Here is a 22,675-nt window from a genome sequence, read left to right on the forward strand (position 1 = left end):
TTATTTTATTGCAAATTATATATATGTATATATATTTAACATGTTCACTGTTGTATTTTTTCCATAATAGTGTTACTTTGAAAATCTGTTTTTGTGGTCATTATGGTCGAGCTATGATCGCTGCATTCACACTCCACGCTTTTCCACTGTGCGCATGCAGAAGCCACGATCAGCTAACCAGCTACACGTCTATGGTGTCGCATGAAGACCAGACGCCCCATGCACCATTTCATCACATGTAGAGTTTCCCAACCACTTTATTTACTTTGAATAGATCCTGAAATACAACATATTTGATTTAGGTAAAAACTGCGTTGTGGGTTATTGCGCAACGCGCAATTAACATCAGCTTGTTCGCGTTATAGCGGCTATGGATTCGGGAGACACAGCCCCTGATTCCTGGGAACAGGAGGACGATGTTGAGGCCACGGCTGAGACTGAACTTCAGTCCGCCTTTATCGGGCTCAATGTCAACGCTCCGGAATTCGTGCCGTCTTTTCTTTCCCGGGCCCCGGCGGAAAACGCCACGTCTGACGGTAAACCGACAGCGTTATTACACTCGAGCATGATACGGTCAGACCGTATAAGGACTTTTAACTGGTAATGTTATTGCAGGCTAGCCGTTGTAGCCGAGTGCTTTTTAAACCAAAAGTATCGAGTGAGTTCCGTAATTTAAAAGACATTTTAATATAAATGCACATTCTGTCATTAACTGAAGCCTATAGCCTCGCGTGACCGGTTTGGCAGCCGACTCCACATTAAAACGTTTTATGAACACTTAGTCTGTAAATACCTGACGATGTGTGACACATTTTAAGTACATAACACTGTGTAGTTTAAATTGTTACTGTCTTTGAGATATAAAAGAGCTGTCAATAATGCTTGCATGACGTAGGGGACACTGGGATTTTTGTGGTAGCCCACTGTCACAAATGATGAAATCCTGTAAAGCACTGAACTGTCACAGACAAGACACATGACCTGCCAGTCTGTCAATAAATAAGTAATAAAGGGAAGGGAAATAATATTTGACACCTGTTGTTGTGATGTCACACTGTAGCATAGATCTGACTTGAAACAACCCAACCCAAATCTGTAAAGCCGGATTAATATTACAAGCAATTTTATAAAGTCCCTGTGTTGGACAGATTTCCATTCCACTGCTGTCGCAGAAATGTAGCAATGTAGTGTTACAAAGGCAAAGGTGTTACAAAATAATCACATATCTGTGCCATATCTTTATAACTGCTTATAAATGTCATTATTACTTTTGTTGGTCTCTACAGGAACAGATGCAGTGGCCAGCATGGAGATCTCAGAACCTGTGGGTATGTTAGTGTTTTTTTTTAGGTCACTGTGAATCAAGCTGGGCTTTTCTGCGTGGGTTTTGTTAACTGGTGTAGCGTACGCCTGTAATGCTGGTTCATCAGCCAAGGCTTATTACATCAGCTCACTTGTGCTCATATTACAGACCTTATTTATCCCTTTACAGGCAGTGACCCGGAAAAGCAGTTGACAGTGTTTCCATGACAGTGTAGTCCTTATATATTAGTCCTGATTCAGAATGTGCAGTTTATGTATGATACATTTAGTATGAGTCATCAAAATGAGTGCAAAACTAAACATACTGAGCAATTCCAGCATTATGGATGTGAGATTGGCATGTAAAACTTGAAAAATAAATTATCGGAATTTATTACCAATATATTGAACCATCTGTTTATATTTTACTAAACAACAGATGATAAGAGTCCAGACGTCAGAAAAATATAAATCTATAGATGATTTCAGCAGTAACAACATAAACAAACGGCTTTCGTGGAACAAACATAACTTCCACAAAGAATCAATACCAATAAAGTCCTTTTAGTGTAGTTTATTTCTGATAACAAGCAAAATAAATAACAAATAGAATACCTTAGTTTAAATCATAGCTGAAGCATATCAAAACTTGTACTATATAATGTATATAATGTTAACTACAAATCAGCTGCCAAAGCTTCACATAGCAGTGATCTATGATCGCAGTCTCCCCTCGTCTTTGTTATTTTCGACAACCTATTTGTTCCAGAATTCAGTTGAAACACTAGCATTAAACAAACAGAGACCGGAAGTTAAGTTCTGCCCAGACACGTACAGACCACGACAACGCACTTGCTATTTTAGATGATGGAAACATGCATTCGCTATGGATGGAAGGACACTTGTTTTTAGAGAACAACATACTTTGTTTTATATATATATATATATATATATATATATATATATATATATATATATAGCCCATATATATATATATATATATTTTGATTCTTTTTCGTGATACTGTCACGAATTTCCGAGTTTTTTTCGTGATCGTATCACGAATTTCTGTTTATGTGTCATGTATTGGTTGCTCAACTGTTGGTCCTAATTTCTTACCATTTTCGGTTTAGGGTTAGATTTACATAAAATGACATCCTTACCCAAACCCAACTCTAACCCTAACGCCAGGCAAAAATGGTTTAAAATTGAGAAACTATAAAAAATAAATCTGAAAAAACAGTATAAACCAATACTTAAAGTGACATCCTAATGCAAACACCAAATCTAACTCTAAACCGAAGCGAAAATGGTTTGAAAGTAGGAAAAAGGAGTTGAGTAACCAATACGTGACAATGACACATAAACAGAAATTCGTGATACGATCACGAAAAACCATGTGGAAATTCGTGACAGTATCACGAAAAAGAATCAAAAAATTATGTGACTATAGGTACGTAATTTTGTGAGACTGGGTAGCAGCCATATATATATATATATATATATATATATATATTATATATACACACACACACACACATACATAGTAAATATTACATCAGGAATTGTAAAGAAATTTTGTTGGTTTGTTTTCCAAGAACAGGTCCTCTTTTCTTTCTGTACATTGTTTACAGTATGCCTACACTGAAACACAAGCATGTTATAATGTTTTTGTCCCTACAGCTGCAGTGGAGAATGGAGAGACAGATGCCAGTACAGTAGAGACGTGGGATCAGAAAGAGGAGCCGGATAAGGAAGAACCAGGGGGTGGAAGCCCACCAGAGATCGGATGCTGTGGGGATGAAGCACAGGATGAAATGATGGAGGAGGATGAGGAGATGCCGACCCCCAAACTACCTCCGCCTCCACCGGATGCGCCCAAGAAAGAACACGTTAATGTTGTGTTCATTGGACATGTTGGTATGTTTGTTTGTTTGGACTGTTATGACTCAGACTTTGCAGTTCTAATGTTATTATTTGTGATAACCTCTGATTTATTTGTAATTTTACACAGATGCAGGGAAATCGACAATTGGTGGACAGATCATGTGAGTTCCTATCAGTGTCTCTATATTGACAAAAACTTGTGTAATACATAAGTAATAAATGCTTAATATTGTGAACTAAGGTATCTAACTGGTATGGTGGACAAACGAACGCTGGAGAAATATGAACGGGAGGCAAAAGAGAAAAACAGAGAGACCTGGTGAGGAGGATATGTTGTTTACACCTGACTTTACATGCACTGTAAACACTATAGCTGTGTCCCTACTCGAAGGCTGGATCCTTCAAAGGACGCATCCTTTATAGACAAGGACTCAAGGTCTTTGAAGGTCGCAGACTTTAAAGTCCAACTGAAATTAGATGATCTAGCCTTTGAGATCCATAAGTTGCGTCACCTGCTTTACGCGCTAAAATAACTAATTAAAATAAATATCGAACCAGAATAATATTTTTTTTTTTACAAAATATGACATGATGTATATTAAACTAACCAACAGTATTTAAAATTAATCAACCTTACAAATATACACAACATACACAGAATAATATTAATACAAAACATAACTTGTTTTAATCCACTTAACAAAGGTTTTAAATGTTTATTTTAAAATATCCAGCCATTATATTTATGTGTGCAATGAATCGTGGGATAGCCTCGGCTGTGAAGGATCCAAACTTGTGAAATTTGTGTTGTGGTTAAATAGCCTTCTACATAACAACATAAAGTAGCAAATCATCCTTAAAGAGGATTTCAAACATTCATCCCTATACACAAAACGTGATTCTTCATTTAATGCAGTCTGGATTAAAGTGACATGTCATCGTTTTGCTTACCTAGGTATCTCTCCTGGGCTTTAGACACAAACCAAGAGGAAAGAGACAAAGGGAAAACAGTAGAAGTTGGACGAGCTTACTTTGAAACCGAGAAAAAGCACTTTACTATTCTTGATGCTCCGGGCCATAAAAGCTTTGTTCCCAACATGATTGGAGGGGCTTCACAAGCTGATTTGGCAGTACTGGTGAGTTCAAAATCTTTAGTTATTCTTGTCACTTACACTACACCATGTTAATTTAAATCTAATGGTAGCATAAAGATATGGAATTAAAAATGAAATAAAACAAAAAAGAATGATGAAAGAGTGTATGAACGAATTATGGAAGGAGATTGCTATTTCTAAATGTTTAAAGAGCATCTATTATCCAATTCACGATTTTACATTTCCTTTGGTGTGTAATTGTGTGTTAATGTTATGCAAAGGTACAAATCACAAAGTAAACGATGGCTTGAGTTATTGTCTACAATTTAAATCTTTTTTCTTGGACTACAACAAACACACAAATTATAGGCAACGGTTTACTTCCTCTGCCTTCTTCGGTCTGTTGACTGAGCTTTGTTCAAAATCAACGCGTTTCAGGGAGGCAGGGCATAAAGGAGCAACAATAATGTATGATATGTGGAAAATAATGTGGGTTTTTTTTTAACGTTTTACCACAAACCACACAAACACATTGTATTGGAGCAAATACACAAAATAAAGTTTTAGCAATGTAATAGGTGCTCTTTAAAAAATGTTTTGTATTTCAGCATGTATTAGAATTGAACTGTTCATTTTGTACATTAGGTCTTGGTTTGACTGAATGCATTGACACACCCTTTTTTTAAGGTCATCTCTGCGAGAAAGGGGGAGTTTGAGACTGGTTTTGAAAAGGGAGGTCAGACAAGGGAGCATGCAATGCTGGCCAAAACAGCTGGAGTCAAACACCTAATAGTTCTCATCAACAAAATGGACGATCCCACTGTGAACTGGAGTGTTGATAGGTGAATTAAATGACATGTGACTCTTATATTTGCATCCTTGACCTTTTTTAGGAGATTAATGCTTATTTTTCTCACAGATATGAGGAATGTAAAGAGAAGTTAGTGCCATTTCTGAAGAAGGTGGGCTTTAATCCAAAGAAAGATATTCATTTCATGCCCTGCTCTGGGATGACAGGAGCCAACCTGAAGGAACCTTCCGACTTATGCCTTTGGTATACGTAAGTGACAATGCTACAGATTGTTGTGCACTATAATCTTTCAGGCCATTATGCCAGTGGTTCTCAAACTGGGGGTGGGGGGCTCTATTATGACATTTTATAATATACATTAATTTATCATTATGTGTAATTAAACCTTGTATAATTTAATATGTTTTGTTTAATAAAAAATGTTTTATGTCATACATTTTTGTTGGGGGGGCATGAAACACACAACGGGAGGCCACCGTACACAAGAGGGGCCGCACGCCGAAAAAGTTTGAGAACCACTGTATTATGCAACATAGAGTATATGCAGTGTTTTTTATTTGAACCTGCAATGTTTTTAGGGGATTGCCATTTATTCCCCATCTGGAGAGCCTGCCAAACTTCACCAGACCAACTGACGGCCCCATCAGATTGCCTATTGTAGACAAATACAAGGTAAAATGACAGACTTTCCGAGTATATTAACTAGGGGTGGGCCGATACGATGTTCAGTGTCGGTATTAGTCCGATATTGTCGAGAATGGCCGGATCGAATATTGTAGAATTTAGAGAGTCAATCCGATCCAATACCAACACAGACCTTGTCATGGCAACTTGGGTTAAAGCGCGATTTGCTGAGCAACATGAATATGCACAAAGTTTGCACTTTAAATTGTCCAAAGTTGCACTTTAAATTTTATTTTGAATTTTTTTGCTGACTAACTAAAAATGTTGCTACTTAAGTCTTGAATTTGTCATTTGTTGCACAGTAAAATGTTTGAGTTTGTAGCTCTGTTTAAGCTTTTTGGACAGCTAACAAATGTGTTATTTGCAGCTTAAAGGAATATTCCATTTTCTTAAAAGAAAAATCCAGATAATTTACTCACCACCATGTCATCCAAAATGTTGATGTCTTTCTTTGTTCAGTCGAGAAGAAATTATGTTTTTTGAGGAAAACATTGCAGGATTTTTCTCATTTTAATGGACTTTAATAGACACCAACAATTAACACTTAACTCAACACGTAACAGTTTTTTTCAACGGAGTTTCAAAGGACTATAAACGATCCCAAACGAGGCATAAGGGTCTTATCTAGCAAAACGATTGTCATTTTTGACAATAAAAATAACAAATATAAAATTTTAAAGCACAACTTCTCGTCAAGATCCGGTCCAGCGCGACCTAACGTAAATACGTAGTGACGTAGGGAGGTCACGTGTTACATATATAAAACGCACATTTGCGGACCATTGTAAACAATAAACTGACACAAAGACATTAATTAGTATCAGTTGACATACAACAACGTAGGAACGGTCCTCTTTCAACACACCTGTAAACACTGGGGCGGAGTTTCGCGTTCTCCTCTGTGACCTCTTGACATCATGACGTATTGCGTGGGGTCACGTTGACGCATCACGACCGGATCTTGACGAGAAGTTGTGCTTTAAAAGTGTATATTTGTTATTTTTATTGTCAAAAATGACAATCGTTTTGCTAGATAAGACCCTTATGCCTCGCTTGGGATTGTTTAGAGTCCTTTGAAACTCCGTTGAAAAAAACTGTTACGTGTTGAGTTAAGTGTTAAGTGTTGGTGTCTATTAAAGTCCATTAAAATGAGAAAAATCCTGCAATGTTTTTCTCAAAAAACATAATTTCTTCTCGACTGAACAAAGAAAGACATCAACATTTTGGATGACATGGTGGTGAGTAAATTATCTGGATTTTTCTTTTAAGAAAATGGAATATTCCTTTAATTGATTAAAAGGGCGATAGAGATGGTATTGGATCGGCATCGACAGATACTCAAAGTTGTGGTATCGACATCGGTATCAGACATGAAAAAGTGGTATCGGCCCAGCCCCAATATTAACATCTGGTTTCCTGGACAGAGGAAGCTTAGTCCCAAACAAAAATGCATGTTTGAGCTGTCTTAAAGATTTTAGAAAAGAACTGCCCTCTCTACTTAAAAAAAAAAAAATGCAATTGCGCAACACTCTACCTGCTCCCGAAAGGGAAGGCCTATTAAACATTTGCACGAGAGAGCATGCACAAGCCTAGTTCTTCTCGTGCACGCTCTGTTTCCAAGTTGCTGTCGGCATGAGTTAAAGACAACAAATCCCATAATTCCATGCTGCTTCAGAGCGTCATTATTGTTTTGATCGTACGCCCTCTAGTGACGGATTCTACAAATTGTATCTTTAATCTAAACGTTGTCCTAAACCGCCCCCTAATGTCTAACATGTAATCTAACGTTTAAAGGGCACCTATTATGCAAAATCCACATTTAGACCTAAATGTGTGTTGGCACTGTGTGAACACAACCACCCTACAATGAAAAAAATTCACCCACTGCTTCTTTTCTAAATCCCCATTAAACCAAAGCAGTCTCATTAGACATGCTTTTTTAATTCTCTTGTTAATATGACGTCACACTTATAAAGCCCCGCCCACAGCCACTGATTTAAGGTCCTGCATTACCATAGTTTCCACGTTTTTTTTTTTGCTCCCACCCAAATAGGGACATTTTGGACATTAAAATAATTTGTGGGTTATTTTGAAAATGTGCATAATATGTGCTCTTTAATGACTCTATGGTACTGTGATAGATGTTCAATAACCTTTGTCTAATCTTGTCAGTTTCTTATTTGAAAATGTAGGGCCTTTCCTCAAAGTTGCTTCCTTTATTTCAGTTTTATGAACGATGATGTTTCCTAGTTATTTAAATAGTGCAGTGTGGAGGAGTATTTTGACAGGAATGAGAATATTGTGTTCTCAACAGATCTCCTACAAGTGAGACAGAAAGAATGAGTTATTATGTCATCAAGAATCTAGGTCCTGTTTTCAACTCATGAAATTAGATTAATTAATTATTATTATTATTATAGCCTTGCCTACTAGTTTTATAGCAGTAACCATTGGTTTTTTTCAATAAAAATATGCACATCAAACCTTCATATACCATTGACAGGTAAAAAAAAGATTGGGAAGGAAAATACTTATTTTTGTCTCTTTTATAATCTGCTTTATAGGACATGGGAACCGTAGTTCTTGGGAAACTGGAGTCTGGAAATATAGGCAAAGCACAACAACTTATTATGATGCCAAATAGGGTTTGTATAGACATTAATGTATATAAGGATGCTTTTTCATTTGTTACAAATGCAATATGTTGTCATGACATATTATATATACTATCTCATTTATTATTATAGATGTAAAACAATATTATCTTGAATAATTACAGTAACATGTACAAGTCATATTGTTTCTTATTCCCCAGCACACAGTGGAGGTGTTGAGTCTGCTCTCTGATGATGTGGAGACAGAGTACGCTGGCCCTGGCGAAAACTTAAAGCTTCGACTCAAAGGCATTGAGGAGGAAGAGATTCTCCCAGGCTTTATCCTATGCAACGCTGAGAACCTCTGCCACTCCGGGCGCACTTTCGATGCCCAGGTATTGATTTCCAAGAATGTTGTGTAGTCGTCATTTTAATTTTATTTACAAAAATGTCAGATGACCTAATTGTTGTTGTTTTGTTTTTTTTCGTTTACAGATTGTAATTATTGAACACAAATCTATTATATGCCCAGGTTACAATGCAGTACTACACATTCATACCTGCATAGAAGAAGTGCAGATAACAGTAAGTTATTTCGCATTCAACATGGACAAAGGCTTTGATAACCATGAATGATTATTTTCTACTCCCTAAAAATCTCCATAAACAGGCCTTAATCTGTCTGGTGGACAAGAAGACGGGAGAAAAGAGCAAGACTCGTCCACGCTTTGTCAAACAAGACCAAGTATGCATTGCCCGTCTTAGAGCAGCAGGAACTATCTGCTTAGAGACTTTTAAAGACTTCCCTCAGATGGGACGCTTCACCTTGAGAGATGAGGGTAAGAAATTACGAAAAGCTTTGTGAGGATGTCTGTGACTGTATTTGACATCAAACTATTTGAATGATATCTAATGTTGCCTACATACTGAATAAAGGGTGTTTTTGTAATTGTTTCATAGGTAAGACAATCGCAATCGGCAAGGTTCTGAAGTTGGTACCCGAGAAGGACTAAATGTGAAGAAGGACCGCCCTGGTGCACTCTGGGATAGAGGAGGATGCATTGGCTCCAGATCTCCTCCAGGCTGTTCCATCCTTTAATGTGGATCAGTCTAGAAATATTACTTTGGATAAAGGACATTATCAAAGTAACACTATCAATTTTACGAAGAACATAAATATAGAGAGACAAGCTCAGTGTGACAGCTTTCTCATATTGAGAGCTCAGCTATGCCACTCATGTAGCCCAATTTTCAAAGCCAGTTTCTTTTCACTGTTACACTTTAAATCTTAATATGGATGCAATTTTCTTTTAAGACACTGGCGTTTAATTCAGTGTGGAAATACAGATGACAGAGGTAATCTTAGTCGCATCGGTTTAGGTTAAAGCCATTCCTGTGTGGCCTGCCGTTTCAATGTTCAAATCGCCCACACCCTTCTTCCTCCCCAAAACAGTTTAGGGTTTCTGATTGCAAATCGCTTTATAACAGCTTACATGGGCAGTTAGAGAATGCTGACTGTTTATTTTGGCATAATATAGGGTCCACACAGGGTCTAAGCTTGCCAGTAACCTTCTGAATTACATGGCAAGCCCTATAAATCAATAGTAATTGATAAAATCACATTGAGGGCAGGCCATACAAAAGTGGCCTGGGCCCTTTAAATATAATGACACTTAAGGTAGTGATGTAATTATGCACAAGATGACTGTATGAGTTTGTTTACTGTAATGTCATTACATAATAAAAGAAAAATGCACTCAACTGGTAAAAAAATAAATTGTCACATGAACTAGTGTATATTCTGTACACTACTGTTTGGATGTAAACATCAACCTTCACAAAATAGATCAATGTTAAAATGAAATTAAATAAAAATCCTTGCTTGTAGCTTGTCCATATTGTGTTTGATATACTGGAATACCACACTGATGATCAGCCCTGTGCAACATTATTCTGCTCACATATTATGCAATAATAACGAGAGTATTGTAATGACAGTTAATGGAGCTGGGTGGCAGTAGAGAACAACATGTGCACAGAATAATAACATTTTTTAAAGTATTTCGTTTTACTCTGAAAGTATTATGTGCACGTACTGGTTTCTAAATTTTATCTATTTGGAAAGGCTAAACGCCTGAATCTAAACGCCTTTTAAACAGAATACACAAAAGACGAAAAAGATAATACATATATTATTAAATACTTAATTTTACCTATTTATAAGTTTATAAATAAAGAAATATAAAAAACTTTAATAGTGCAAACGAAAGTAAATGTAAGGAAATGAAGGCGTATATTTTCATGTCAATAATGTGATAATTACTCCTTTTATCATGATGACCAACATATTTATTTATTTTATAGTTTGTTTTTATTCATTTTGACATCTATATTCAGAAAAATATATTATAAATATATGTGCGTAGGTAACTCAAGTTATATAAAAGTTTATTTCAAAATAAAAGTCTTGTGACGTTTACATTGGCGGTGCGCTTGCGCTGTGCTCGTTCTCTAAACACGTGCAAACATGGAGCCCACACGAGATGAATTGGATCTCGATCGGTCTCAGGTAAATAAACGAAATATAATAATTTCTCACTATTTGTCCTACAGTATTTATTTTCCTTAGGTATGCATTTATAAGATTGGCGGGGGAAGTAACTTGTAAAGCTCGATTAACCAACGAGACCGCGTGCTGCCTAACTGCTTAGCTGCCGAAGTGACTTTTAGTAGTAACGTTAGCTCATAAAACAAACGTATGTTACTTTTGTTTTAATGTTTTAGTTTGTGTATATATTTTATGTCTGCTGGGGTTAATATTCTTCCTCGTTACTTAGCTTACCTTACTTCGGAAACGCACGTAACGTTAAGTTACGACTTCGGTTTCTGGTGTTGACACAGCAATTTACTTTAGTGTGTAATTCAAAGATATTTTGTTGACCATGTGTATTACAGGTGAAAAAAGCAGCCCTAGCTTTACAAGCCTTTTTAAAAAGCACAACTTCAACCCAGAAACTATTTTTGAATGAGGGTCAACCCATCTCTCTTCTCTTTACCCTGTGGAAAATCCCTAAAAAGGAGCAAACCATTCGCATGTAAGTTTGTTTCAATCAATAACATTGATTTTTTTCATTGATATTTCATGAGGTTTAACTGTGTTACTTTTCTTATGTTTTACAGTCCTTTACCCAGTGGACTGAGAACAGAATCAGGGGAGGTATGTCTGTTCACCAGAGATGAGCCCAAAATGACATCAGAACAGACAGTGACCTTCTACAAAAGGTTGCTTACAGAGAGAGGAGTCAAAAATGTCACAGAGGTATTTGATTTGTCTTCATTACTTTACATTATTCTTACATATATTATTTTGTACGCACTTCAGCAAACCCTGTCCTTTCATCTTAGTGCTGGTCATGGGTTTTAAAAAGTGCTAAAGAAAATCAGAGTGAATCCAGATGAGTCTTCTTCTTTATTGAAGCTTGTCTCTACAGACTTTGAAACATGCATTACTTTCAATGCAGATCTATTTTGTAACACAATATGGCTGTTTTGTAAATAGTCTTGAATATCTCTTGTTAGGTGATTCCCTTCAGAGTGTTGAAGACGGAGTACAAGCCATTCGAAGCCAAGAGACGACTACTGGGCAACTTTGATTTGTTTCTCTCAGATGCACGCATTCGCCGCAGGTTACCCTCCCATATTGGGAAGCATTTCTACGAAAAAAAGAAGTAAGGAAATGCATAATATAAAATATTTTTGTACACTTTTGACTTGGGGTTTGTTGGATCCATTAAGGGGCAGTCACACTAGGGTTGGGCGATAGAGCTAAAATGTTTATCATCGATATAACGTGTTATATAATTTGATAGGGATAATTATTGATACATTTTATTAAGCTTTTTAAGTATAATTTTGTAATTTTTTATTACACACTTTATTAATGCAAACAGTAAACAATTTTTAAAAGTACTGTAATTATCGCCAAATCAGTACAGCCTGGTAGAGTAATAATTTGAATAAGAAATCATTTGTATTGCGTATGTGTCAAACACTGCCGTTTGTGCGTAGCCGCAGTGAGTATTCTTTGAAAGCTGCGCTGACATGTGCATGCGAGCAAAAGAACGCGGAAAAGCATAGATATATACAGATGTCTATACTAGATGTTCCCCGGGGGTTCTAAGCTTGCATCAAAACCGCCGAAATCGTAGAACAGGGGTCTTGTCATTAGGGCTGTCACTTTTGAGAAAAATCAAATTCGAACGGATATCGAATATCATGCAATGTATCCGAATATATTCGAATATCTAGGTGCCCCCGCGCGCATAAAAAAAAACGTAATGGAGATTCAATTTATTAACAGTGACAGTCATAAACGGGGCTGTCTGCATTACTTTTTTTTACTTAATGTTTTAAACAGCAGGTTATCAACTTATGAATAACAACGACTCAAAACAGGTGACAACTTAAACAGCAGCAGGAGTAAGGCATATAGCCAAGCCCAAACGAAATCCGCTCCTGCAGATTTCGGCGGAAAACACAGCTGAATTCCGCGGATATAATGCCCTTCATTGACAAGCACACATATCCCGCGCTTGAGCCTGTTTGTGAGAAGAAATCTCATTGACAAGCACACATACAAATACTATCTTGCGTGTTTGTGAGCCGTCATTGACAAGTGCATTATCTCTGCGCGTGCTGTTTGCTTTACAGTTTTTAATGATAGAGAGCGCAAACCATTTGATATTTGAGATGAAATAAAACTTACCGCTGAGTTACGCAGAGCTCACTTGACTCTGTCGTCTATGTGACGCGCGACAGTCAGCACAGGATCATTTCAAATCCGTTTACAAGACAAATTCTGTTGTTGTTTAATATAAACTTTACATTGCGTTGTAAACATGATGAAATTATCTTCATACATGCTAATTTCATAATGCGAGTGTATTAACACAAGCTTTTTATTCTGCTATAATATTTAACATTATAAACAATAATATGTAAAACTATACAAACTATAATTCTATCTTGACATGCACATTAGGTTTCAATTTGATTCCCTCTCTTGCGCACAGTTGCCGTCGGTCTCACTCTCAGCCTCCTTCCTACAAGGTGTTAATGTAAAAAATGCGCTAAATATGGCATTTTAAAAACCGGATGGTTTGTTTATAGTTCGAATACGGATATTTCACATCATGTTCGAATGCATATTCGAATGTCGAATAAAAAGTGACAGCTCTACTTGTCATAGGAAGTAGCTAGGTAAAGCTGCTATCTCCACCTGTACTGGTGGAGAAACCGAACCCCACAGCAACACCTGTTATTGGCTGTTTGCTTGTCACTCGCGGCACGCTCCTTTATCAGTGCATATAATAGTCCGTTTAAGATCTAGGAACGGCAATGTAATGTAGTCCAATGCAGTTTTAGCAATGCATTAACAGGCAACATTAACGATTTTTCCTATTGATATCGGTAAAGGTGTATCGACAGTACATATCATTGTCGGGGTTTTTTAGCCCAGCCCTAAGTCACACTACACTTCTTGTTCCATTGACTTCTGTCTATATGCATGCAAATGTGTCAGACCAAAAACTGCTAAAATTCTTATTATGTGGAGATATGTGACAAGTGAAAAAAAACGATAAATCACGGTTTGACCTTTTTATACCGAAAAGTAAAGATGTACGTAGGAAAAAAAACAACGTATATTCATTAAGCGCTCCTCATCCATATTTGCTGTAACATTCAAAAAGTATTCGCATGCTCAAAGTCTAGTGTGACCAAAATTATGTGTGCTTAAAATTATGTCATAAATTTAATTCATATTTATGGTTTAGGGCTCCTCTGTCTGTGGATTTAGAGAGCAAACACATGGCCAGAGACTTGGAACGTCTCATTCAGGGCACCACCCTCACTGTTTCAAAGAAAGGATCATGTTGGTATGGACATTGCTGGTTTGATATGATACAAAAATCTAGAAGCACTTCAGCCAAGTATTTTTCTATTGCATTAATTAGTTTAAACAAATTGTATATCCTACAAGTCTTACACATGTACCTTATACACATTTGTGAAAACCCAGGTAAAGTCACTTTATTGTGATTGACTGGTTTATAAATAAAATCATCCTACATGATGATAAGAGCATTCTGTGAAAATATTACTTTGATTACTTTATATTCACTGTGTAAAGTCATAAAGGAAAGATTGAATGCAAAGATTAGGAAACTTCCTGATTTGATGCTCCTAATCTCATAATTAGATTTAGACTTCACAGATAGGGTCGCATATTTTCTTTGTTTCCCAGTTGCCCTGAATGCATGTTTGTTTGTTTGCAGTATGGCACGTGTGGCACATTCAGGCATGACTACAGATGAGATGGTGGACAACATAGTCGCAACAGTTAACACAGTCTCCACAAAGTTAGACATGGTTAGTGGAGTGGGCCAGAAGCTTTGTGTACATAACCAACCCACTGACATTTAACTGCATCATTTATTTACATAACTTTGTTTCTCATACAGTACATTTTTATTTCCCTTGTAGAAAGGAAGAAACATTAAAAGCATACATTTAAAAAGTCTGACCTCAGCCGCACTGCCCATCTACACTTCTGATTTGAGTCACATCACATTGATGGAGGAGGTCACAAAGCAAGCCAGTTTAAAGAAGGTAAAGCTGCCTTCCAGACGGCATTCATTTTAAAGCCATTAACAGAACTGGTGTTTCGTTAAGCCTCTGGTTTTTCCCTTTAACTTTCAGGGAGCACAAAAGAGGAAGAGAGAGAATGCGAATACAGAAGTACCGGGTGATGTCACTAAAGAGAGCGAGGACGATCAGGACACTGAAGAAGAGGAAATTCCACAGCTTGTGCCAATCGAGACACCAACCAAAAAGCCAAAACAGATGGTTAGTAGTAATGCTTGTCCATATTTCTTTCTCACAGAAGCCCCATCTTGAGTTTTATCATAAAAAAGAAAACAAAAAGAAATTGTGTTACCCTACAGTCACATTAGCTACAAAAGTGAGCAACACCGAGCAACACGCACTCGCTTGATGGGCGTTCCTTGGCTATTATCTAAAAGGGGTATCAAAAGTCACTTCAGAGGTATTGTTAAAGGATAATTCCAGTATTTAACACTTTGAGTCTCATTTCTGGATTGTTTTGGATGAACTACAGTGATGGACACTGACATTTTGACAATGGGTCGTGTCTTGATTTTTGACTCGTTTAGAAGCGTCTCTTGACTGCTTCAGAATGGAAGTCAATAACCATGCACAAACATGTCATTAAAACAACACTTAACCTTCATTTTCAAAACTGTGCTACTCACCGAGTGGTTCGTGGTGTTCGTTGATGATTAAAAACAAGTTGTGTAGCGAAATACAGTTTCTGTCGTGTTTTATTTGGCATTTTATAAAATTCCATTGACTTCTCTTGGAAGACTCATTGCTCGCTGACATATCACTCCGCCGCCGGGAAACAGAAAAGGGTCTGTTTACATGTGGTTGTAGTTTTTCCCTCGGTTTCTCTCAGAAGAAATTTTTCCCATATTTGATGGCTCAGTGACCAGCTTTAGGTTTGAAGTTGAGCTCGATTGTGACTGTCTATACGTTAGACACCGAGTTCCATTTAGTGTCCTTGTATGGCAAAGTGGTTGTCGGCCTCAAGTGGTCGGGAGTGTGCTAACGCTTTAGACTCAAATATAGAGCGAAAGTATATATACGCGGTTTTGAGGTATCTGAAAAAATAGTTCCACTATAGCAAATAACACGGATTGAAATCATACATTGCGCCAATATATTTGTTTTTAATCATCAATGAACACCACAAACCACTCGGTGAGTAGTACAGTTTTGAAAATGAACGTTTAGTGTTGTTTTAATGACTGTTTGTGCATGGTCATTGCCTTCCATTCTGAAGCAGTCAAGCGACGCTTCTAAACGAGTCAAAAAGTCAAGACACGACACATTGTCAAAATTTCTGTGTCCATCACTGTAGTTCATCCAAAACAAACCAGAAATGAGACTCAAAGTGTTAAATACTGGAATTATCCTTTAAGTTACAAGAACAATGTTTTCAGATTTAAAAGTATTTATTTCTCGATAAAAGTATCAAAATATATGAGATAAAATGCCAAACTATCAGATATATACAGAAATACGCATTTTCCGCCATCTTGAATTATTTTCTTTGACTCGGCCACAGACCTATGTCACGCTGCCCCTTCACTCCAATTGGCAATCGCTTTGTCACATCGCTCAGCATTTGCATAAAATAGCCGCCTTGTCTATTTTGGCCCCACCTTGCTCGAGCAGCGGCGAGCTCGTCGCTGGCAAATGGCCACTCCTATTGAAATGAATGGTAACCTGTCGCTCTGTCTCTTGTAGCTAATGTGACTGGGGGGTTTTTCTGTTTTATGACCAATACAGAATGGATATATTAAACTCATAGTTATTTCTTTGCTAGGCAAGCTTTGTAATTGTTGTAATGGTCTTCCGTGCATAATATATTTTTATATTTTAAATGATATACAAATTACTGTTTGTTTTATTTTTTTAGGATGTGCCCAAAAAAGGATTGAAAAAGGCGCCCAAGCCTTCTGCTGGCAAAGGACTTAAGAAAATCGTAAAAGACAAGAAACTGGCCAAGAAAACGCCAAAGGTCACATCACGTGGTCAGAAAATCAAAGCTTGAGGCAAATGATGAACAGCCTTTTAATCCTGTTAACTATTTGGACACTTGGATTTTGTTTAAAACGACAATTTACTGTACATGCTTACTCTTCTAAAGCTTACGTTTGCATTTGGTCTGACAGATCAATGCTGAATTAAAATAATTCTTATTCTGATGTGTTTGTGAATTCCTTACTCATTTCTGGGTTTGCGTGGATAGATGATACAATATTTTGTTTGCATTAGATTTGTATAATAAGAGGATTATATTACTTTTGTTATGGCAGACGTCACGCCCAGTGATGTGTTGGGTCAGCTGCTCTTCTGTTTGTGTTGATGCTCCATCATGCACTGGCTCAGGTCTCAGGAGTTTGTGTTTAAGGGTCAGTGATGTTCAGCATTAAGTGCCAAAGGGAATACTTTACTTCTGTCTATTTTTATCAGCACTACCATTTTTTTAAGAATTTCCAAAGGTTTAAAATTGCGACCTCTTATAAATGGGGTTAGTGATCTATTAGTCAAGACCAATGATGAATTGCATCTGTAGGGTGGTATTGTTAATTTTTTATCATTGATGAAATGCAGCACAAGGAATATAAAATCTTAAGAAACAAAACTAAAAAGGCAAGTATAAGAGTTTTGCGTTTTTAATAACACAAGATCACACAGTATGATATGGATTTCTGCCTATCTTTAACAACTGAAATGAGCTTTTCTCTTTCAGCTGGGTTTGATTTGAAGAATCAGGATGGACTCCATAGCTCAGGGTGATGGGACTGTACCATCTGCTTTAGCTTTGGTTCAGGACCCTGTACCCAAAAGACCAACCTGCTGTTCTCATTACCACAAACCAATTTTCTTCTTAGTCATCGGTGGGCTTTTGTTTTGTGCTGGTTTTGCATTCTTCTTCCACAGTTATGGTCAATTATTACTGAATGGAGAGTCTAATGTTACTATACCTGATGTGAACAATCATGGATTTGATGTGGGGCCGTTGTGTTTGTCAGTCGGGCTAGTGTTCCTTGTGATCGGTGCAGTCTTTTTATCGATCACAAAACGAGAAGTAAAAAGGATGGAGCGAAAGATCCGTGCAAGAGCTAGAAGGGTATAAAGGGTGAATTCCTTGCATTGAATATTCAACCTGTTTTTGCATCTCAATATTTATTATTTTTGCTAATATCGCTTTATGTAGTTATAATGTTAATGTTCAGCTTAAAGCTTTGTTCTGTGTTCACTTACATGGTGTGTTTTGATCAGGACTCATGCCAAGGACACGTTTCTGATACTGTATCTGTTGAGATAAAAGCGTTACTGCTTTTTTTACTCCAACCTCACAAAGTTTATTCACTTCAGTGTACTTTGAACATCTGTACAGGTGCACGTCACAATTATATCACAGCATAGACTCAGTCTGTGTCTTTCTCATGATGCCTGTGTATCTGAATATTCAAGCTGCAGTGTAGTCTTTACTTGAATTTAAAGAACATTAATACAGCATACATATTTTTTGCTATGGAGAAGAAACGTCCTGGAGTTGGTCGTTGTAAATGTGCATTTTGGTTTGCAGTTTTTCATGACATCTTTGGACTCTTCATCCTTCTGACGGGGGTGTTCTGGCAGGTCTTCTTCCATGACTTTTTAATATACGCTGGAGCGGTGATCATTTTTCTCAGTCTCATCTGGTGGATCTTTTGGTACACCGGTAATATTGAAGTGCCACCTGAGGAACTGGAAGATGACATCGCACAGTACAGTCGCACAAAAGGGATTTCTGGTGTTATGCGTAAAGTCTCCAGCAGTCTTTCCAACGGACTGAGAAGTTCTTTCAGGAGGAACGGAAGAACCAATATCCGTGATTCTCACACAAGCCGAACTTCCAGAGCAGACCAACCAGTTTCGATTGTCATGAGTGCTTATATGAATACACAACCATCTGAGATGACCAACCATTTGAACAGAGATCCTTTAGTGGTATAACATAAAGGTGACATATTTTTAAAGCTGTTTTTAATGCAGGCGAAACAGACAATCTATTTTATTATGCATGTAATAGTTTATTGATCGTACAATGCGTGGCCTTGTTAATCATTCATAGTATTCTAGTAATTACAAGGCCTCCAATTGCCCAGGACAGAGAGTTAAATGTGACTTATCTTTTGCTACATGCACAGCAAACTTTGCTCGATGTTCAACGGTGGGCTGGGATTTGACTTTTTGTAATAGTCACCTCTATTTCCACAGTGCTCTTCAGGAAAGTCACCTGAAAACTACATGAAAACTGCCTTGGAAGGATTTGTGTTATAAATGTTTTATAATGCAGATAAATGCATTATAGATTTGTAACATTTATACTTGTGTGTTTATGTATACATATGATTAATTTTGTTTATATTATTAGCTGCACACTTACAAATCAAGATGCTTAAAAGGTTCTTCACAGAAATGGCATACAAGAATAATTTTCAGTTCCTCAAAGAACCATTTAGTCAAAGGTTCCTACTATTTCTTTCATACTTCTGTTATATCTAAAGAAGAGTTCTTTGTGGAACCATTCAGCCAAAAATGGTTCTTCTATGGCATTGTGAATCACCTTTATTTATAGTGTGGTTGTGTTAGTGTTGTCTTATTACAAGTAGTAAGTTGTATTTACTCATTTGTTCATAGTATAACTAAGGAAAATGTTGCATTGTGTAGAGAAACTTAATGCAAGCATTTTAAAGCAAGAAACTGATTCAGTCTGGTATTGTTTAAACAAAAAGAATATAAAACAAGTGCTGGTTATTACATAAATGGACATTTCAACAACCACAGACACTTTTATGTTCCATTCAGAGCCATGTAAATATTAATAATAATAATATTATAGGAAGAAAACAAATAAAATGTCACATTTACTTTTTTTAAATATTGTATATATATTTTATAGTTTAACACTTTTAATTCTAAATTATATGAAGACAAAAGAGAAAAAAAATAATCTTAAACACTATTTCAATATTGTATTAAAATGGTTTGTATCAGTTTTTATGTCCCTTAGTTCATTTTCACCTCCAGTTCATTTATTGATAAACCAATAACTTTGACCTCTAATGTAATCTTTTGTGTACTTGATAACAAAAAGACAACAGTGTCAGTAAAGAACGTATTGGGGTGAAATATGGTTTGTAAAGGAAACAACAAAGTAGTAAATATGCCACGACAAAGATTGTGCCATTTTTTTAACAAACAAAATACTTGATGAAAATGATTTCAATCTTTGACATGACCTTACTCAGTCAATATTTAAGATATCAATAATGTTGTATATCCACAGATTGTTCTTTACATTACGTAGAATGATTTTCTATACCAAACAGTAAATCACAAATAAAATGACTTGAGCTGTGTTTTATTTTCACAAACTGGGTCATAAATAGTAATTTGAAAAAACATCAATACTTGCATAAAGTAAGGTGTGAAAAGAAAATGGAAATTTGGTATATTAGGGTAGTCCCATTTAAAGGGATAGTTCACCCCCCCAAAAAAATTCTGTCATCGTTTTCTCATCCTCATGTTGTTGTAAACCTGTATGAATTTCTTTTCCTTTTTTTCTTTTTTGATTAACACAAAAGAAGATATTTTGATAAATGATGGAAAGCATACAGTTGATTGTACCCATTGACTTCCATAGAAGGAACCACAAATATGATGGAATCCAATGGGTACCGTGATCATTTATCAAAAAATCTTCTGTTGTGTTCATCAGAAAAAAGAAATTCATACTGGTTTAGAACAACATGAGGACGAGAAAACAATGACAAAATGTTCATGTTTGAGTGACTCATGCGCATATGTGACTAAAATGTAAACTTATTTCAGTACTAAAGACAAAAGTTTTGATGTTTGGGGACATCCCCTTCTCAAGATACATATTTACATACTGGGCTTATAAAATGTTGCCTGCTATGTAAGTTCAGTAAACTCTCAACACCTCAGCAGAAGATGATTCTCTATGTATGGCTGCTGCTTTACATTGTTTCTCATGCTGAGGGAAAATGTGCAAAACATTTTTATTACGATGGACTTCTCGAGGAATGTCAGCATTGCTCCATTAGATGCAACTCTCCACCCAGTATTTGCACAACATACTGTACCTCAAGTAAGTACTGTTTATTTGATTTATCTGAACTCTGTTCTTCACTGTTATAATTGTATAATTGAAAAGTACATTGGATTCACACAGTTCAATTGAGTTGTAATCATTACATTTACAATGTGTCTATATGACTTCAAACTCTTATTCAGACCTTTATTGTGTTCTTTTCAGTACCAGAAAATGAAGTTGAAAAGAGCCAAAATATACGTTTTATTTTGATCATATTTTTTGGGTTCCTGGGAGCTTTCATGGCACTGACCATTATTTTGAGAGTTATACGCAGAAAAACCTGTAAGCCCATTGTCATCAAAAAAGGTATCTTAATGAAGGATTTAATTTTTGATATATAAGAAAAAAGTATTATTTCTTTGTAAACTTTTTACTTTTAACTATAACATTGTTACTATTTATTAACATAAGTAAATACACTTAATATGCAATGTATATATTTTTTATAAATATAAACCAAAATCTGTGCTAGACATTATCTTTATAATGAGATTAATTGCGTGGTAAATCCTTATAAAATTGAAATATCACACAGTATTAGGTCAAGAACAAAAGACATCTGTGAGAGAGAGAAGCTCGGCTGTCACAGATCAATCTGAAGATGCAGATGAAGCTACGACTGACCAAAGATCACCTAATGAGCGATTGAATCAACATCACTACAACTCCAACCTTCCTCTTCCTTCCACTGAAGAAGGCACAACGTTGCTGGTTACCACTAAGACTGTGCAAGCTTACCACTGTACACCTGTCACATAGAGAAAAGATAAACTTGGCAACTCCAGTGCCATTAGTTGTTAAGATGGCACCATGTGCAGTACAGTAGACCATGAATCTGTTGTAAGCAGGTTGTATGTGCTTATGTGCTTATTATGGACACATTATTGTTGTCTAATGAACTAAACAAATGAATAGAGCATTTGGCTAGTTAACTGCAGTCTTATATGTTTAAATGTACTAATCTGTGATGTAAGACTTTAAGGGGCAGTTTCCTGGACAGGGTTTATCCTAGACTAAAATGCATGTTTGAGCTGCCTTAATTTTAAAACACTTTGTACAGACATATCTTAAAATAGATCAGTGCCATTGTTTTTGATGCACACCAGTATTGTTTTTTTATAAGATTTGTTTGTAAAAACTACTTAAATGTCCTAATATAACTGAGGCCTAGTCCTGGATTAAGCTAAACCCTGCCTGGGAAACTGCCCCAAAAAGTTTTAAAAACCTTGTCCAACAGTCTTATTTGATTCCGTTTTTTTTATACTTTTTTTATTGAACCTGGAAAGGTGTTTTTTATAATATTAAAATATACTGGCTACCTATTATACTACGTTATGAAATTTATTAATAGCAAGAAATGTATAAATGTGAGACATAAATGCATATATTCCGGTTCAAATGTTTAGAGTGACGTTTCTATTGGCCTCACAAATCTTTTGACCTAAAAGCATTTTTTTTTACTGAAATTAGTTTTGTGTACAAAATA

General features: G+C 36.3%; 3 protein-coding genes and 1 non-coding gene across 4 annotated transcripts; all 4 read left to right on the forward strand.

Moving 5' to 3' along the window:
• The first annotated feature begins 94 nt into the window (after nucleotides 1–94).
• On the forward strand, nucleotides 95–10,259 carry gspt1 (G1 to S phase transition 1). The gene is made up of 15 exons (XM_065242473.1): nucleotides 95–238; nucleotides 366–536; nucleotides 1,287–1,328; nucleotides 2,986–3,222; nucleotides 3,317–3,350; nucleotides 3,431–3,508; nucleotides 4,145–4,325; nucleotides 4,971–5,125; nucleotides 5,203–5,343; nucleotides 5,673–5,766; nucleotides 8,343–8,423; nucleotides 8,594–8,767; nucleotides 8,868–8,957; nucleotides 9,043–9,211; nucleotides 9,333–10,259. Exons 1-15 carry the CDS (start codon nucleotides 202–204, stop codon nucleotides 9,383–9,385), a joined length of 1,737 nt encoding a protein of 578 aa, XP_065098545.1. The 5' UTR covers nucleotides 95–201; the 3' UTR covers nucleotides 9,386–10,259.
• Nucleotides 10,260–10,825: 566 nt separating this feature from the next.
• rsl1d1 (ribosomal L1 domain containing 1) lies at nucleotides 10,826–17,221 on the forward strand. The gene is made up of 9 exons (XM_065242479.1): nucleotides 10,826–10,941; nucleotides 11,328–11,467; nucleotides 11,553–11,691; nucleotides 11,952–12,100; nucleotides 14,207–14,308; nucleotides 14,708–14,801; nucleotides 14,916–15,041; nucleotides 15,132–15,278; nucleotides 16,933–17,221. Exons 1-9 carry the CDS (start codon nucleotides 10,900–10,902, stop codon nucleotides 17,065–17,067), a joined length of 1,074 nt encoding a protein of 357 aa, XP_065098551.1. The 5' UTR covers nucleotides 10,826–10,899; the 3' UTR covers nucleotides 17,068–17,221.
• LOC135720651 (small nucleolar RNA SNORA55) lies at nucleotides 11,746–11,877 on the forward strand. Its single transcript, XR_010521332.1, has one exon. It is a non-coding gene; the product is annotated as a small nucleolar RNA SNORA55 (small nucleolar RNA).
• Nucleotides 17,222–20,604: 3,383 nt separating the features above from the next.
• LOC135720393 (tumor necrosis factor receptor superfamily member 17) lies at nucleotides 20,605–22,500 on the forward strand. The gene is made up of 3 exons (XM_065242489.2): nucleotides 20,605–21,183; nucleotides 21,352–21,495; nucleotides 21,725–22,500. Exons 1-3 carry the CDS (start codon nucleotides 21,027–21,029, stop codon nucleotides 21,946–21,948), a joined length of 525 nt encoding a protein of 174 aa, XP_065098561.1. The 5' UTR covers nucleotides 20,605–21,026; the 3' UTR covers nucleotides 21,949–22,500.
• The last annotated feature ends 175 nt before the right edge of the window (nucleotides 22,501–22,675 follow it).

This window comes from Paramisgurnus dabryanus, chromosome 1 (assembly GCF_030506205.2).
Source record: "Paramisgurnus dabryanus chromosome 1, PD_genome_1.1, whole genome shotgun sequence".
NCBI classification, from domain to species: Eukaryota; Metazoa; Chordata; class Actinopteri; order Cypriniformes; family Cobitidae; genus Paramisgurnus; species Paramisgurnus dabryanus.

What these genes read in the sequence shown, in the direction of transcription:
- gspt1 (XM_065242473.1), top strand. Translation starts at nt 202, where the DNA reads ATGAAGACCAGACGCCCCATGCACCATTTCATCACAT. An exon ending in GGAAAACGCCACGTCTGACG is followed by an intron (nt 537 to 1,286) that starts GTAAACCGACAG and finishes TGGTCTCTACAG; the next exon opens with GAACAGATGCAGTGGCCAGC. An exon ending in GACTTATGCCTTTGGTATAC is followed by an intron (nt 5,344 to 5,672) that starts GTAAGTGACAAT and finishes CAATGTTTTTAG; the next exon opens with GGGATTGCCATTTATTCCCC.
- LOC135720393 (XM_065242489.2), top strand. Translation starts at nt 21,027, where the DNA reads ATGATTCTCTATGTATGGCTGCTGCTTTACATTGTTTCTCATGCTGAG. An exon ending in CACAACATACTGTACCTCAA is followed by an intron (nt 21,184 to 21,351) that starts GTAAGTACTGTT and finishes TGTTCTTTTCAG; the next exon opens with TACCAGAAAATGAAGTTGAA. An exon ending in GCCCATTGTCATCAAAAAAG is followed by an intron (nt 21,496 to 21,724) that starts GTATCTTAATGA and finishes AATATCACACAG; the next exon opens with TATTAGGTCAAGAACAAAAG.
- rsl1d1 (XM_065242479.1), top strand. Translation starts at nt 10,900, where the DNA reads ATGGAGCCCACACGAGATGAATTGGATCTCGATCGGTCTCAG. An exon ending in CATTTCTACGAAAAAAAGAA is followed by an intron (nt 12,101 to 14,206) that starts GTAAGGAAATGC and finishes TTTATGGTTTAG; the next exon opens with GGCTCCTCTGTCTGTGGATT. An exon ending in CCAAAAAGCCAAAACAGATG is followed by an intron (nt 15,279 to 16,932) that starts GTTAGTAGTAAT and finishes TTATTTTTTTAG; the next exon opens with GATGTGCCCAAAAAAGGATT.